General features: G+C 33.3%; 1 protein-coding gene across 1 annotated transcript in view; it reads left to right on the top strand.

Annotated features, from left to right (window-relative positions):
* The window catches only part of LOC136041890 (myotubularin-related protein 5-like), an 88,396-nt gene extending 76,114 nt beyond the window's left edge, over positions 1-12,282 (top strand). The window contains 3 exon segments of the mRNA XM_065726682.1: positions 5,410-5,462; positions 5,464-5,493; positions 11,881-12,282. Coding sequence (XP_065582754.1) covers positions 5,410-5,462; positions 5,464-5,493; positions 11,881-11,976 — 179 coding nt within the window. The 3' untranslated portion in view covers positions 11,977-12,282.
* Positions 12,283-16,392: the final 4,110 nt, after the last annotated feature.

The following is a 16,392-nucleotide window of genomic DNA, read 5'->3' as shown; positions in this document are numbered from 1 at the left end:
AAAAAGAAGATAATCAAATATTTAAACTACTAAAACTAAAATACTTACTTGCTAGTTTATTTTCCTTGATAGGGGATTCTTTTCATTTCACGATTCTTAAATTTCACATCGTGATATGCACGGGTGCGCAAAAATATCGTATGAACTGTTAAAGGGGGAAGTCCTCACAGTCAGCTTCCCAGTTCGGGTCTTTGCACTCAAGCCAAATTCGATGGATTAGTCCTGGCTACAAGAATTTCTGTAATGTTTCAGGAAAATGGAGTCACAGTCTTGCAGAAATAAAACAACGCCTAACGAGGGGCTGTAAGGTTGGACAAATGTAGACTTGACTCCTCGTAGGACTTATCTGCTAGAAAAGAACAAGTTTCGTCGGAAACTTTACTATCGCCCTGAACTAGCTTTGAAGCACATATCGGACACTTGTGCCAAGTGAGCAGCTTCTTAACAGCATTAAATAAAAAAAAACTAGTTTTTTGTACTGAAAGTAAGGAGCGACATTAAAACTTAAAACGAACAGAAATTACTCCGTATATGAAATGGGTTGTCCCCTCCGCAGTCCCTCGCTCTTTACGCTAAAGTTTGACTCTTTGCCACAATTCTACTTTTTAAAACAATTAAAAACTTTAGCGTAAAGAGCGAGGGACTGCGGAGGGGACAACCCATTTCATATACGGAGTAATTTCTGTTCGTTTTAAGTTTTAATGTCGCTCCTTACTTTCAGTACAAAAAACTATTTTTTTTTATTTAATTTCTGAACGTTTTTGAATTAATGCATGTTTGATTTTGGCTCTCCGCACATAAATTATTGAAATGAAATTAGTATATTAATTTTTTTTGGCTAAATGGCTTTCTCTTAGTTTTGATCAGACGATTTTGAGAAATAAGGGGTGGGGAAGGAGGCCTAGCTGCCCTCCAATTTTTCGGCTACTTAAAAAGGCTACTAGAACTTTTAATATTTAACGAACGTTTTTATTAGTAAAAAATATACGTACCTTAAGAATTAACTTACGTAACAAACTTTTATATTCTTATATTTTTATTATGTGTACGAGGGGGTTTGTACCCTCGTTAATACCTCGCTCTTTACACTAAATCGTAAGTTTTGTCCCAATTCTTTAAGAATGACCCCTGAATCAAAAAGGCCGTAGAATAAATAGTTGAAATCACTAAAAATATTTAAGCATAAAGAGCGAGGTATTTATCTCCTCCTAAATAACTCGCTCTTTACGCTAAAGTATTTTTAGAGCCCCTCATATGCGTAATAATCTCTGTTCGTTTTAAATTTCAATGCTATTCCTTACTTTCATTTGAAAAAACGTTTTCATGTTTATTTTTTCATTGTTTTTTTTATAGTAATGCTAGAAAATCCTGCGCCCTTTTCATTGAATTTTTCTTCCCCCATGACATATTCCTCAAAGGAAAGATCCTCCCACAAAGCCCTCTCCCATCAACCCCACACCCAAACCAAAAAATCCCCATGAAAACGTCTGTACACTTCCCAATAACCATTGCTATATGTAAACACTGGTCAAAGTTTGTAACTTGCAGCCCCTCCCTCAGGGATCGCGGAGGAGTAAGTCATTCCCAAAGACATAGTTATTATGGTTTTCGACTATGTTGAACAAAAGGGCTATCTTAAAACTTTAATATGTTGACTTTTGGAAAAAATGAGCATGGGAGGGGGCCTATTTGCCCTCCAATTTTTTTGGTCATTTAAAAAGGGCACTAGAACTTTTCATTTCCGTTAGAATGAGCCCTCTCGCGACATTCAAGGACCACTTGGTCGATAAGGTGACCCCTGGGAAAAAAAAACAAAAAAAAACAAACAAACAAATAAACACGCACCCGTGATTTGTCTTCTGGCAAAAAATACAAAATTCCACATTTTTATGATAGGAGCTTGAAATTTTTGCTATAGAGTCCTCTGATATACCAAATGCGATAGTGTGATTTTCGTTAAGATTCTATGACTTTTAGGGGATGTTTCCCCCTTTTTTCCAAAATAGGGCAAATTTTCTCAGGCTTGTAGATAGGAGCTTGAAACTTCTATAGTAGGGTTAAGTTATATATTTAGAATCAGCGTAAAAATTCAATTCTTTTGATGTATCTTTTAGCATCAAAATTCCGTTTTTTGGAGTTCCGTTTACTATTGAGCCGGGTCGCCCCTTACTACAGTTCCTTACCACGAACTGTTTGAAAAGAAAATAATTCGGTATTTCGGGGCTTCTGACATTATTACTCCTTTGCGGAAGTTAGGCTCAAAATTGAAAAAGGATTATATTTTTTCTCTGGGCCCCTTCCACCTATTAGTTCGTTTATTTTCCCGTTAGTTTTCACCTGTTTTCGCTTTATAGTTGTGTTATCTCTTAGCAGTTCTTTCGTTAGTTGAGTTATGGTTGTGGTATATATGTTTTATCGCTCGTATAGTTGTGTTATTTTCGAATTATACTCCATAATAGAGAGGCTCCGAACACCCAGCATTGTATATTAAACTCTTAATTTGACGTTTTTTTCTAACGTGACCAGATTCGTCCTGCGCCCTTTTCATTGAATTTTTCCCCCCATGGCATATTTCTCCAAGGAAATATCCTCCCACATAGCCCCCTCCCTCAACCCTACCCCCAAAACCAAAAAAATCCCCCCTGAAAACGTCTGTACACTTCCCAATAACCATTATTATATGTAAACACTGGTTGAAGTTTGTAACTTGCAACCCCTCCCCCAGGGACTGTGGGGGAGTAAGTCATCCCCAAAAACATAGTTATTATGATTTTCGACTATGCTAAATAAAATGGCTATCTCAAAATTTTGATCCGTTGACTTTGGGAAAAAAATGAGCGTGGGAGGGGGCCTAGATGCCCTCCAATTTTTTTGGTCACTTAAAAAGGGCACTAGAACTTTTCATTTCCGTTAGAATGAGCCCTCTTGCGACATTCTAGGACCACTTGGTCGATACGATGACCCCTGGGAAAAAAACAAAAACAAAAAGAAAACAAACAAATAAACACGCACCCGTGATTTGTCTTCGGGCAAAAAATGTAAAATTCCACATTTTTGTAGATAGGAGCTTGAAACTTCTACAGTAGGGTTCTCTGATACGCTGAATCTGATGGTGTCATTTTCGTTAAGATCCTACGACTTTTAGGGGGTGTTTCCCCCTATTTTCCTAAATAAGGCAAATTTTCTCAGGCTCGTAACTTTTGATGGCTAAGACTAAACTTGATGAAACTTATATATTTAAAATCAGCATTAAAATGCGATTCTTTTGATGTAGCTATTGATATCAAAATTCAGTTTTTTAGAGTTTTGGTTACTATTAAGCCGGATCGCTCCTTACTACAGTTCGTTACCACGAACTGTTTGAAAACCAACAATAAATATAAAAGGATAATTTTCAAGGCTGTCAGATACTTCATTCTCTTCTTCCAACAGAAGGCTTATTGCTTTGGTGAGCCGTGGTAAGCCCAATCAGTTTCACCTATGGTATGTCACTTTTTTCTGTGAAAGGAAGTCAACCAAAATATCTCCCTGGTCAGGAATTAGCTCAATCAGTTGCTTGTATTTAGCAGCTACTAACCAACAATTATCCATGAATTGTCCAACAATTATGCAACCATTATTCAATAGTGACAAATACACACTGGATCGTTGATGGGAGAATAAATGGGAGGAGCTTTTCATACGCGCCGAGAATGTGGTAGCCAAGTATAATTGGTTATTGTTTAATTTATCTACAGTGCTTTGGTGTAGCAAAAGTAGTTTATTATTAAGTGCCAGATCCCAGTTTCTAAAAAAAAAATAAAAATACGAAGTTTAAAAAAATTCCAAGAAACACCCGACTTTTAAAATGTACTAAAATACATTTAAACAAATTTTTATACGTTTAAAAGAAGTCTTTAAATTTTGAATAATAAATTTTGCTCCTCCCCTGAACATTTTTGAGAGTTGACGCCACAGTATATGGTATGCAATCACTATGTTTGCATTTTTTTTTTTTTTTATCTCTTTATATATATTGTTTTTAACCTTATTCTTAAACTAGTCAAAATCCTTACAACAGGTAAAAAAAAATATATCATTTTTATCTGTTTGCTTTTTTGTTTTGAAATAGCCAAATAAGTAACATGACTTTGGGTAAAGATCTCTGCTTTAAATATTGTATTAGAGCAATGAGGGTAAAACAGTGGTGACAGTTTACAAAAACTGAGGGAAGGAAGGAATCTTTCAATAGCTATGGGTGGGTGGGTAATTTGTCTCTTTTTTGTAAATTAAAACACTGTTTTCAATAGAAATACTCCAAAAAAGATTTTTCAGAATTTAGGGGGTATAATCTTGGGGATGGCAAAAAATCTAGTGTACGTAGACCCTCAACTTCGCCTCCCTAATTGACACCACTGGGTAAAAATATCGAAAAGCTCATTCTTGCATTCTGAGGAGATTTTTTATTTATTTTTGAGACAGATATCATAAATATTCTTTTGGTTTCATCCATTATTGACTGTTTGTAGTTTTGTCACGGGAAATTTTTTTTGTGTTCTTTGTATAGTGACGGACATTTTAATTTAAGTTTAATGACAAACTTATCTTAAGAATAATCTTTTCTGACTGTACGAACTATGTATTTATTCTATTTTAATTTTATTTAATACGTAATTTATGATTAAGGTTTATTTTTGATTCGTTTAGTTGTATACAATAATATACTATACTCGTTTTATATAATTCTGAAGTTTGTTATATACTATAGAATTTTCATCAACAAAAATAGTAGATGTAGTGAAAATGCAAAAAAAAAAGAATAGTCAAAGCTCATTGTTTGTTCATAATTGAAAAAAGTTTGGAAGAAGAGGAAGGTAAAACTGCGGACCAAAAATAGAATATTGCAAGCTACGGTAATATCGGTGGTTAAGAATGGTTCTAAAGCGTCGGCGTTACGAAAGGCAGAGGAAAATTTTCTGATTTTTTTTTTCATAAGGATTGTCTACGGTTTGGTCTGGGTACCCGTCTCACTGACCATATGTCGAACAAAAAGTTCCTAGGAACAATTGATTCTATTCCACTTTCTAGGACTACACTGAGATCAATATTAAGAGGGCTAGAACATGTTTCACGTATGAAGTTGGCCCTGAATGGGATGGAAATGGTCAAAAGGAAGTATTTAAAGGAACTTGTAAGTTCGTGGGAGGGGTAAAGAATAAACTGGGCGGAGAAGGAGCGCCCACAAACTGTGTTGGCCTTGGGTGCCTGGATGCTGCAGTGAGTCGTTCGTAGTATCAGTAGTGGTATGAGTATTATTATATATTATGTACACATAAGCATGTATTACAAATAATTACGATTACGTGTTATATATTATGTAGTCTGTATGATTGTTGCTATAATTTATATAATTATGCTTTTGTTTTTCAGATCTAGCAGATGTAGTAAGTGTAGCTAATTCTGCTCCAACTCAAGGGGGCTCCGAAGAAAATTGATGAAAAGGCATTTTTTGATGTAAGTAATTCACATTAACTGCGGTTCCGTCTCTTTTCGTAAGGTAGTGTTGTTAAGGAAGAATGGGTAGAATTATTTTTTTTTAAATAAGTTTACTTGTTTATTTCTGATTTTGGTTTCACGATTGTCTTCAACAAAAGTTCAATAAGCAATTTACATTAAGCTTTGCTTAGTCAAGTATCTTTTGTATCAAGTCTCTCCTACTGTATCTTCCTTTGATAATTTTTTTTTTCGTTCACATATTGAAATATGCTTCTCTAAATATATTATCAATTCTAAATTAAAAAATGTAATAGTTTGCGTTGCCCAAATCTTAGAGGAATATTTCAAAATATTTCAATATTTTAAAGTTTTCAAAATGCTGTTTGTAGGCCTACTGAATAGTAAAATTTAGATTTTTTTTTTGAGCGCCCCCAGTTTTTCTATCCTTTTTTGTGTTATTAATATTTCAAAGAAATTTAAAATTATAAATATGCACTTTTTTGTACTCTAGAATTCAGAATGAATGATTGGACTAGAAAATTTAGTATTGAATTGAGAAAAAATTTAAAAATTCAGGACACCCATAGTTCATGAAAAAATAAACTAAAAGTGTATCGCTAAAAAAAAAATATTGACTTAAAATTTGAAAAAAAAAGCGAAACAAATGAATAAAGCGCAAGAAATTGAATAGGAAGCATTATAGATTTATCCCGATTTAATACAACCTCGATTAACCAGTATAATATAAAATTTTTATAGGTAATTATATTTTTGTGTAGTCAATATTTTAATATAATATTTAACGTAAAGTAAAAATTAATAATTGATAACCAGTTGGGGTTTCCGGTTCCAAATTTAAATTAAATAAAAAAAACAAGTTTTTTTAACTGAAAGTAAGGAGCGACATTAAAACTTAAAACGAACAGTAATTACTTCGTATATGAAAGGGGCTGCTTCTTCATCAACGCCCCGCTCTTTACGCTAAAGTTTGACTCTGTCTCTCAATTCTTCTTTTTAAAACAGTAAAAAACTTTAGCGTAAAGAGCGGGGCGTTGATAAGGAAGCAGCCTCTTTCATATACGAAGTAATTTCTGTTCGTTTTAAGTTTTAATGTCGCTCATTACTTTCAGTTAAAAAAACTTGTTTTTTTTATTTAATTTCTGAACGTTTTTGAATCTATGCATGTTTTGATTTTGGCTCTCCGCAGAGGAATAATTAAAACGAAATTTGCATTTTTTTTTTGCTAAATGGCTTTCTCATAATTTTATGAGAAAGCCATTTAAAAAAGTGCGGGGGACGAAGCCTAGTTGCCCTCCGATTTTTTGGTTAATTAAAAAGGCAACTAGAACTTTTAATTTTTTATGAATATTTTTATTAGTAAAAGATTTACGTAACTTATAAATTAGCTTACGTAAAGAACTTTTGTATTCTCATATTTTTATTACATACTAGCTGTTGGGGTGGCGCTTCGCGCCACCCCAACACCTAGTTGGTGGGGGCGCTTCGCGCCCCCCCCAAGCCCCCCCGCGCGCGTAAGTCGTTACGCGCCATAATAGTTACGCGCCATTGTAGTTGTGTCCCTATGTCCCACCTGTGAATATAGATAGATATATATATATGGTTTTAACTACGTAAAACTTGCGAATATACAACATTCTTTGCTGTCCCATTGTCTTTGCATATAAATAGATTGTCAGGTTTACCGACTCTTGAACATGCAACATATAATGGTCCATGGGAAAACAATCTGTATTCAGATCTATACCTCATGATTCTAATGATTGCCCTTGAGCTTTGTTGATGGTGATTGCTAATCGACCATTCCCTGTCCCGGTGTCCCGGTCGTCATTTACATCCCCCTGTTTCCCCCGGTGTCCCCGTTGTAGTTGTGTCCCTGTGTCCCGGTCGTCATTTATATTCCCTGTGTCCCGGGTCCCGGTCGTCATTTGTATCCCGGTGTCCCGGTCTGTATATACATTCGTTTTTTAGTTTTGTTTTTCTCCTTTATTTTTTTCCTTTTTTTTTCTTTTTTAGCTTATTTAGATTTTTAGATTTTTTAGTTTTTTTTATTAGTTTTTAGTTTTTTTTTCTTTTTAGTTTTTTTGTCCCGGTCGTCATTTATATCCCCCTGTTTCCCCCGGTGTCCCCGTTGTAGTTGTGTCCCTGTGTCCCGGTCGTTATTTATATTCCCTGTGTCCCGGTCGAACTTATGTCCTGGTCGTCATTTATACTCCCTGTGTCCCGGTGCTTTGTTGATTGCTAATCGAACATTCCTTTTGTCCTGGTCGCTTTCTCTTTGAGTGTCGTCATTTATTAGTTTTTTCCTTTTTTTTTTTAGTTTTTTATTGGTTTTTACCTTTATTTTAGCTTATTTTTCAGTTTTTTCCTTTTTTTTAGTTTTTTTTTATTTTTTATTTTTTTTAGTTTTTTACCTTTTTTTTAGTTTTTTTAGTTTTTTTAGTTTTTTAGCTTTTTTACTTTTTTTATTAGTTTTTAGTTTTTTTTTGTAGTTTTTGCCTTTTTTTAGTTTTTTCAGTTTTTTTTTTAGTTTTTTATTGGTTTTTACCTTTATAGTTTTTTTTAGTTTTTTAGCTTTTTTATTTTTTTTATTAGTTTTTAGTTTTTTTTGTAGTTTTTGCCTTTTTTTAGTTTTTTCAGTTTTGACGTCACCTAATCCAGTTTTTTCAGGTGACGTCACCTGATCCATCCATCCATCCATCCATCCATCCATCCATCCACAGACAGACAACTTATTTTTATATATATAGATAGATATGAGGGGGTTCGCCCCCTTGTCAGATCCTCCTTCTTTACACTTAAGCTTAAATTTTGTCCCAATTCATTAAGAATGACCCCAGAATCACAAAAGCAGTAGAATAAATAGTTGAAATTACTAAAAATACTTTACGTAAAGAGCGAGGTATTAGGAGGAGGTGAGCCCCTCAAATGGGTAATAATTTCTGTTTGTTTTAAGTTTTAATGCTGTTCCTTACTTCCAGCTGAAAGATTTTTTCATATTTATTTTTTCATTGTGTTTATAAATAATGCTAGTAAATCCTGCGCTCCCTTCATGGAGATTTTCTTCTCCCATGACAAATTGTCGATGGAAAGTTCCCCCAGCATATCCCCCTCTTTCCAACCCCTCCCCCAACCAAAAAAATCCTCCTGAAAACGCCTGTATACTTCCCAATAGCCATTACTATATGTAAGCATTGGTCAAAGTTTGTAACTTGTTGTACCTCCCATGGGGACTGTGGGGGAGTAAGTCGTCCCCAAAGACATAGTTATAAGGTTTTTCGACTACGCTGAATAAAATGGCTATCTCAGAATTTTGATCCGTTGACTTTGGTAAAATAATTAGCGTGGGAGGGGGCCTAGGTGCCCTCCAATTTTTTTGGTCACTTAAAAAGGGCACTAGAACTTTTTATTTCCGTTAGAATGAGGCCTCTTGCAACATTCTAGGACAACTGGGTCGATACAATCACCCCTGGGAAAAAGAAAAAAAAAACAACAAATAAACACGCATCCGTGATCTGCCTTCTGGCAAAAAATACAAAATTCCACATTTTTGTTGATAGGAGCTTCAAACTTCTACAGTAGGGTTTTCTGATACGCTGAATCTGATGGTCTGATTTTCGCTAAGATTCTATGACTTCTAGGGGGCGTTTCCCCCTATTTTCTAAAATAACGCAAATTTTCTCAGGCTCGTAACTTTTGATGGGTAAGACTAAACTTGATGAAACTAATATATTTAAATCAGCATTAAAATGCAATTCTTTTGATGTAGGTATTGGTATCAAAATTCCATTTTTTAGAGTTTTGGTTACTATTGAGCCGGGTCGCTCCTTACTACAGTTCGTTACCACGAACTGCTTGATTTTAGTTCCAGTTCCAAGTTGAGACTTCTCAGCTTCAATCAAGTATTGTTCAGTAAAAAGATATTCCTCGGTATATTGGTTGATAAAATGAAAAAAGGGTTGACGGAACGAACTTATGGTGACAGAATAGACGTAATATTTTCCATAAGTTATCGGGAAATTTTGATTTAAAAAAAATAAAATACACAGGTGAAAATTTTACACCAAAGTTCTGGAAAGGGTATGAGTGTCATTGCCCCCAAAAATAAAAAACTCAGTTTGAGCGGAAATACTGAAACTCAAATTTAGCTTTGAGCTGTATTAAAGAAAAGTGAAAAATAGTAGAAGTAAGAATAAATAAAACGACGAATAAAATAGAACAAAATAAAACAGAATAAGAATAATAAAATAAAAAGGAGAAGTAGATCTTCGTGACTTTATTTAACGACTTAAGAAGTGGGGCTACAGATCTTGCGTGTCTTTGCTACCAGGTCTCAAGGTCTTCTTTAATATTTTCATACTTCTGAGATAGTTCCCAAAACCGAATACTAAGCTGGTCTCAAAGAGAGGGTCAGCAGGGCAATGCAGATGTGAAAGATCAAATTCTGATGAAACATATATTGCCTTGCTAATTCTTTCTTTGAGGTTAGCAATCGATTTTTGGCAACTACCTCAGATGTGTGAAAATGTCAGATACAGTGACGACATGCTAATTTATGAATGACCGGTCAGTAAATCAAATTTACGTCAGAAATCTACGCCGAATTCGCGGAAATGAAATACGTCGAAGAAGTGGTCAAATGTACTTACTTGAAAATATTTCTTCTGCGCCGCTTGGGCTATAAGGTGGCAACAGTGTCTTTCCACCATGACCTCTCCAGTACCAAAAACCAAGGATCCTTCATTGACGAGCTCAACAGCGTAGCATTCTTTTCCAGACATCGACAGACCATTGTTCAAGACCGTATCAAGGGGGGAGGCTACCGGGTCTATGGTAGCCATTTGACCTGGTCCATGTTTCAGTAATATATTTACTGCATCTTTTTTATGTTTTCTTCATTGTAACTTATGGCGAAGATATTGTTTTGCTTCATTCTTTCTTGGGGGAACCTTCTTTGGAACCATGGGGTAATGGAAACCTATTGATCTAGAGCAAAATCTTGGGCGAAGCCCAATGTGACAAGGGTACCAATGAACAAAATTTTAGGGGAGGGGGCAGTTTGACAAAGGTGCGAATAATTTACCAAACCTATTCTAAAAAAAGAGTGGAAAAAAAACAGTGAAAGAGGACGCCAGAAAAATATTAGAGGGGGCCCTGGATCCGCCAGTGAGTTAGAACTGATAGTTTAAACATCTTTAATTATTACGGATACTACTTTTTTCGAGTAATCTGCTCATTTAGTACAAACACAATCAAATAAACTATTTTTTGGGGGGGAGGGGAATAATTTTGCTTTTTTATTCCACTTCTTTTGTGTCTTCACATGGTTTATGCGATCACAGCTATTTTATGCTATATTTATGCGATCATCTAGTTTTGGAGGAAATTATTTTTATATAGCTGTATTTTTATTGTTATTTATATATTTTTCTCTACTTCTTTATGTTGTTTATATGAAAAAAAATACAGTTATATTCCAATAATTGTTTATTTCTGAGAACGGTTTCAATGTCTTAAATTATCAAATGAACAATAATTGTATTTATGTATATTTATGTGTTTATCTATGAATTTTTTTTTCAAAAACGACACTGTATTTTGTTCTCAAAAGTTCCATGCCTCCCTTTCTGGGTGTAAAAAGACGATCTAGATTGGTGATGACGTTGAGAAAATTTGTTTAGGGTCTTAATTTTCGAAAATATTTTTCGTCTTAATGACGCCACAAATACTTTGAATGGTTACATTGTTTTTGCTGAAGATGATTTTCTTTGATAAATATTAAAAAAAGTAAATTACAATTTAATTTGATTGTTGATAGAATAAATATTTTTCATGTAGCATAACAATCAGAGTACATAAATTAAAAAAAAAGGGGTTAGAAAAGGTAAGTGTGAACGATATTAATCTTTCAGCTAATTTAAAGTACATAATTTTTGCCATAATTAAAGCTTCACAAGGGGTAGTTTCCACAAAAAGTACATAAATAATATGAATAAAACGCCCTTTTTTAAAATACTCTTATCTAAATTATTTTTTCAGTGATCGTCTTCATATTAATTTTCTAAAGAATAAAAGTGTATGTATTGTTCCTATAACTTTTCTTCAGATTCAAATTTTTAAATACTTAATTTGTAGGGTATTAAAACTTACGTACTTTTTGTATTGTATATAATATATCATTTCTTGTTATGAATATTCAAAAAAGCTTCCGCTGAAAATAGAATAAATTGAAAGTAAAAAGAAATTAAACTCTCTTTCTTATCACCAAGCGAAGTTTGGTCCCCTAGTAATACGTTTTTATTATTGTTTATATCTTATATTCTTCTTCTTCTTTGGATAGGATAAAACGAGGATATCCCTAATCTTAATGTTTTTTGTTTTTCTTAGTTGCGCACAACAAAAAGAATTTACAATTTCTGTGCAAATGACACAGGGTTGGCCCAGGAGTGGATTGAGAAAATCGAAGGATTACTTATCCAGTAACTGAACATAATCACATGGTTTAATACTCGTTAATTATGTATTATGTTTATTCTTTTGTTTCACTTGCTTCTCTTTTATTCTCATTGTTATTCCATGAAGGGATAAGTTTCGTTTTAAGGAGCAAAAAAAATGTATATATCTCTATGAGAAAATTGTCGTGAAAATTGTCGTGAAAATAGACACAAACCGAGGCAGTGTGAATGTGGACTCCATTGTTTCCGAAAATTTTGAAAGTGTTATCGAGCATTTAAGTCTTTTGAAACTTGTATGTTTCCGAATTAAATCAATAAATTGATTTGTCGATTATCTTAGTCTTTTCGATATGCTACAAGGTCATGTGAAAATTCTTCTTTATTATTTTGGTTCAATTTAAGGTTATAACGACGACGATCTTTGACTTTGCATCATCCAAAAGAAGTGTAGCTTTTTTAAATTGTATTGAAAAAACAAAAGAGGTTATCTCACACTAAAGCATTTGAATCATACAATCGCATTACACATAAAAATGTGTACCATTCAATCATGGAGGCCTAGTATTGAAAAATTATCCGTATCTATGAAAAGTTCACAAAAATAGCTCTTAGTTTGACTTTTCGATCATTTTATGTGAAGTTTTCCTGGAGATGGCCCAATTTTTGATGTGTTTGGCCTGACCGAATACATATTTGAACAATACTCTTATGCGCAGACGGTGAAGAGAGTGTAAAATAGCATTCTTCAATACTAAAATTGAATAAATATATTGATTTAAAGAATTTGCTGATTCAAAGAATTCAAAATGTAACCACCACCAAATAGAATAAATGCATCCAATCTGGTATCACTAGAATGCACTGATATGAAATATTTTTAATGTATTCACCAAATGGGATAAACATGACAAATCTGGCAACACTGATTGATACTAAAATTGAATAAATAAATTGATCTAAAGAACTTACTAATTTCAAGAATTCAAAACGTAGCCATCAAATAGAACAAACGCGCCCAATGTGGCAACACTAGAAATACACTGATTTTAAGAATTCAAAACGTAACCACCTAATGGGATAAATGTGACCCATCTGGTAACACTCATTGATACCAAAATTGAATATATAAATTGATTTAAAGAACTTGCTGATAAAAACTTATCCATTCATATAAGCAGATTGGTCAACAAACACATAGTCGCTTGATGTATGTGCAACATACTTGTTAAATACCCATATTTAGGATTTTCATTGCTGAAATGTCAACATCTACTAGATTTCGCTGTTCACGGTAACATGAATTTTCATTAAAGTTGAAGAAATCTCTGGACAGTGAAATATTTTTAGGAGAAATAACATTTTTTTTTCGAGGGACAATTTATACTAACCTGGTTGCAGGACTGAGAAAAACGTTTATGTTTATTTTAATACACGTTGTAAAATGTTTGTTCTTTGCTAGCTTTTGGTTTCCTTATTTTTAACTATGTGATGTTCTAAAGAAATTAATGGAAATTTAAAGTAAGAATGCTCAAGAATTAATTTTTAAGGTGTGATATTTTTTTAAGAATTTTTTTTAGTGTATTTTTGTGATTATCTGAATTATCGCTACAAAATATAATTTCATTTTCTGCGAATTAGACCGTGGATTTATTGGAAATGTTATTCAATAAACTGAATTTAGAGTTAAGGTCAGCCCAGATGATTATTCGCACCATATTGAAGCCATTATCTAAGATGAAGTGTATCAATTTATTATTCGTGGCTTTGTTTGTTTTATTTTTTTTTTTTTTTAGAGGGAGCATTTTCCTGGTTTAGAATATTCCTTATTGAGGTTTCGCTTTCTTTAAAAATTTTTGGTAACCTGAATATAAACTTTAAAACAAATTGGAGCCCTATAGTTTCAGTGTAATTGTTTTTATCAATTCTAAATAGAAGTTGTTTTGTTCTTTAAAAGGGGACGGGGGGTAAAGAGCTGATAATTTACGTGGAGAATTTCTGCTTCAAAAAGTGTTAATTTATACCGTCTAATGATAATCATTTGTTTCTAGTCATTGTGAATGAAAATTTAGCCATAAAAGGCATGGTCCTATGGCAGTGGCATAGCCAGCTTTGGGGGATGGGTACTAGGGAGTACAGTCCCACAGTGCAAGTCCTGTTGGGATTCTATTTAGATTAATTTTATGGACGATAAACTGGGGGGACGCCTCTGACTGAAATCGTCTCCAAGCACTAGAAAACCCACCTTCGCCTCTGCCTATATCCTCCCCACTCAGAATAGCATTTCTGGAACTTTGGGGCCATCTTTGAGTCAAAATTTGTGTTTAGTAAATTTGTTTAATTTTTTTTTAAGCTCCAAGTGGTCCGTACCTTTTTTCTTGATTAATTGGTATCGCTGAGTTTTAAATAGCGATCTGTGATGTGATTCTTTGATGAAATAAAAACTGTTCAAGTTTTAAAGTTTAAGCTCTTTTTCTGGAGGGTATGAGTCTTTTCGTTATTAGGATCTATATATTGTACTGACAGTTAAAGGGTGGAAGGCTTTTTCCGTGAGAAAATAGCTCATAGTATATCTTATAAAAGCCAAAATAATCTTATTATCCAATACAGAGTTTAAAAAAAAACAAGCTTAAGACTTGAAAAAGGAAATGTGCTTTCAGACAACTTAAGACTGCATCCAAAGAAACTTTCTTTAAATTTAGTTTAATTGTCTTAAATTCTGTTGATAACTTGTTTTGCCTTGTTTTCCGTTTTTTTTTTTTAATTTGAGAATTTTTTTTTGATGGGGGGGTGGTAACTTAACACCAAAAAAGACTAAATATGCTTTCAAAAAATTATGATTAGATCCAAAGAAATTTTAATTTAGATTGAATTTTAGACTAAAATCAAATTCAGTTGATAAGACTTTCCCAATTCGCCAAGTAACTATAGACGTGTTTAATTGTACACTGTACTAACTACATTTAACTTGCGACTGTGCATACATCACTGATTGGAAAAATATAGAAACCCTAGCAACGGAAATTAGAAAGAATGGAAAATATTAGCTTTTCATTTGCTAGAGTTTTGCATGTGAACAAAAATGTATTCAGAGGGATATATAAGGACGTCCATTCACAAAATTGCAAAGTAGGAGGGGTAGGGATCTGCTCATTTATTTTAATTATTTTTTAGTGAAGACAAAAAGATAAATTTTTGAATATCTAAAGGGATTTTGCTTCTCTTCTATATAATTACTGAAAACATGTATTATTCTATTACGACGCAACAAAAGGATAGCAATAGCCATCCTCTACGATAATTCTGTTCTAACAATCAACGTCATAATTTTTTTTAAAGATTGAGAAAGTTCAACACTGTAAAAAAAGCGCTGATATATTGTAGTATTTCAATATATCTATCATAACTATTGATATAACTATATATCTATACTATAACCATCTATACAATGTACTATGACAATTCATATATCTTCAAATGTATACTATAACAATCTATGTTATATACAATCAAATAAAAAAAAACAAGTTTTTTTTTAACTGAAAGTAAGGAGCAACATTAAAACTTAAAACGAACAGAAAGTACTTCGTATTTGCAAGGGGATGCTTCCTCATCAACGCCCCGCTCTTTACGCTAAAGTTTGACTCTTTATCTCCACTCTACTTTTTATAACAGTAAAAGAATTTAGTGTAAAGAGCGGGGCGTTGCTGAGGAAGCAGCCCCTTTCAAATACGAAGTCATTTCTGTTCGTTTTAAGTTTTAATGTCGCTCCTTACTTTCAGTTAAAAAAACTTGTTTTTTTTCAATTTAATTTCTGAACGTTTTTGAATCAATGCATGTTTTGATTTTGGCTATCCGCATATGAATAATTAAAACGAAATTTGCATTTTTTTTTTTTTTTTGGCTAAATGGCTTTCTCATAGCTTTTATCCAATGATTTTGATAAAAAAAACGGAGCGGGGGAGGAGGAGGCCTAGCTGCCCTCTGATTTTTCGGTTACTTGAAAAGGCAATTAGAGCTTTTAATTTTTTACGAATGTTTTTATTAGTAAAAGATATACGTAACTTGCAAATTAGCTTACGTAGCGAACTTTTGCATTCTCATGTTTTTATTACGTATATGAGGGGGTTCACCCCCTCGTCAGTACCTTGCTCTTTACACTAAAGCTTAATTTTGTCCCAGTTCCTTAAGAATGACCCGTGAATCACAAAAGCCGTAGAATAAATAGTTGAAATTACTAAAAATAGTTTAGCGTAAAGAGCGAGGCTTTAGAAGGAGGTAAACCCCTCATATGCGTAATAATTTATGTTCGGTTTAAGTGTTAATGCTGCTCCTTACTTCCATTAGAAAAACTTTTACATATTTTTTTTTCATAGTTTTTTTAATGATGCTAGAAAATCCTGCACTCTCTTCATGGAGCTTTTCTTCCCCATGACAAATTCCTCGA

Source organism: Artemia franciscana, unplaced genomic scaffold (genome assembly GCF_032884065.1).
Source record: "Artemia franciscana unplaced genomic scaffold, ASM3288406v1 PGA_scaffold_49, whole genome shotgun sequence".
Taxonomy (NCBI): Eukaryota; Metazoa; Arthropoda; class Branchiopoda; order Anostraca; family Artemiidae; genus Artemia; species Artemia franciscana.
Note: the sequence above shows the minus strand (reverse complement) of the source record. Positions and strands in the feature narration are given on the sequence as shown.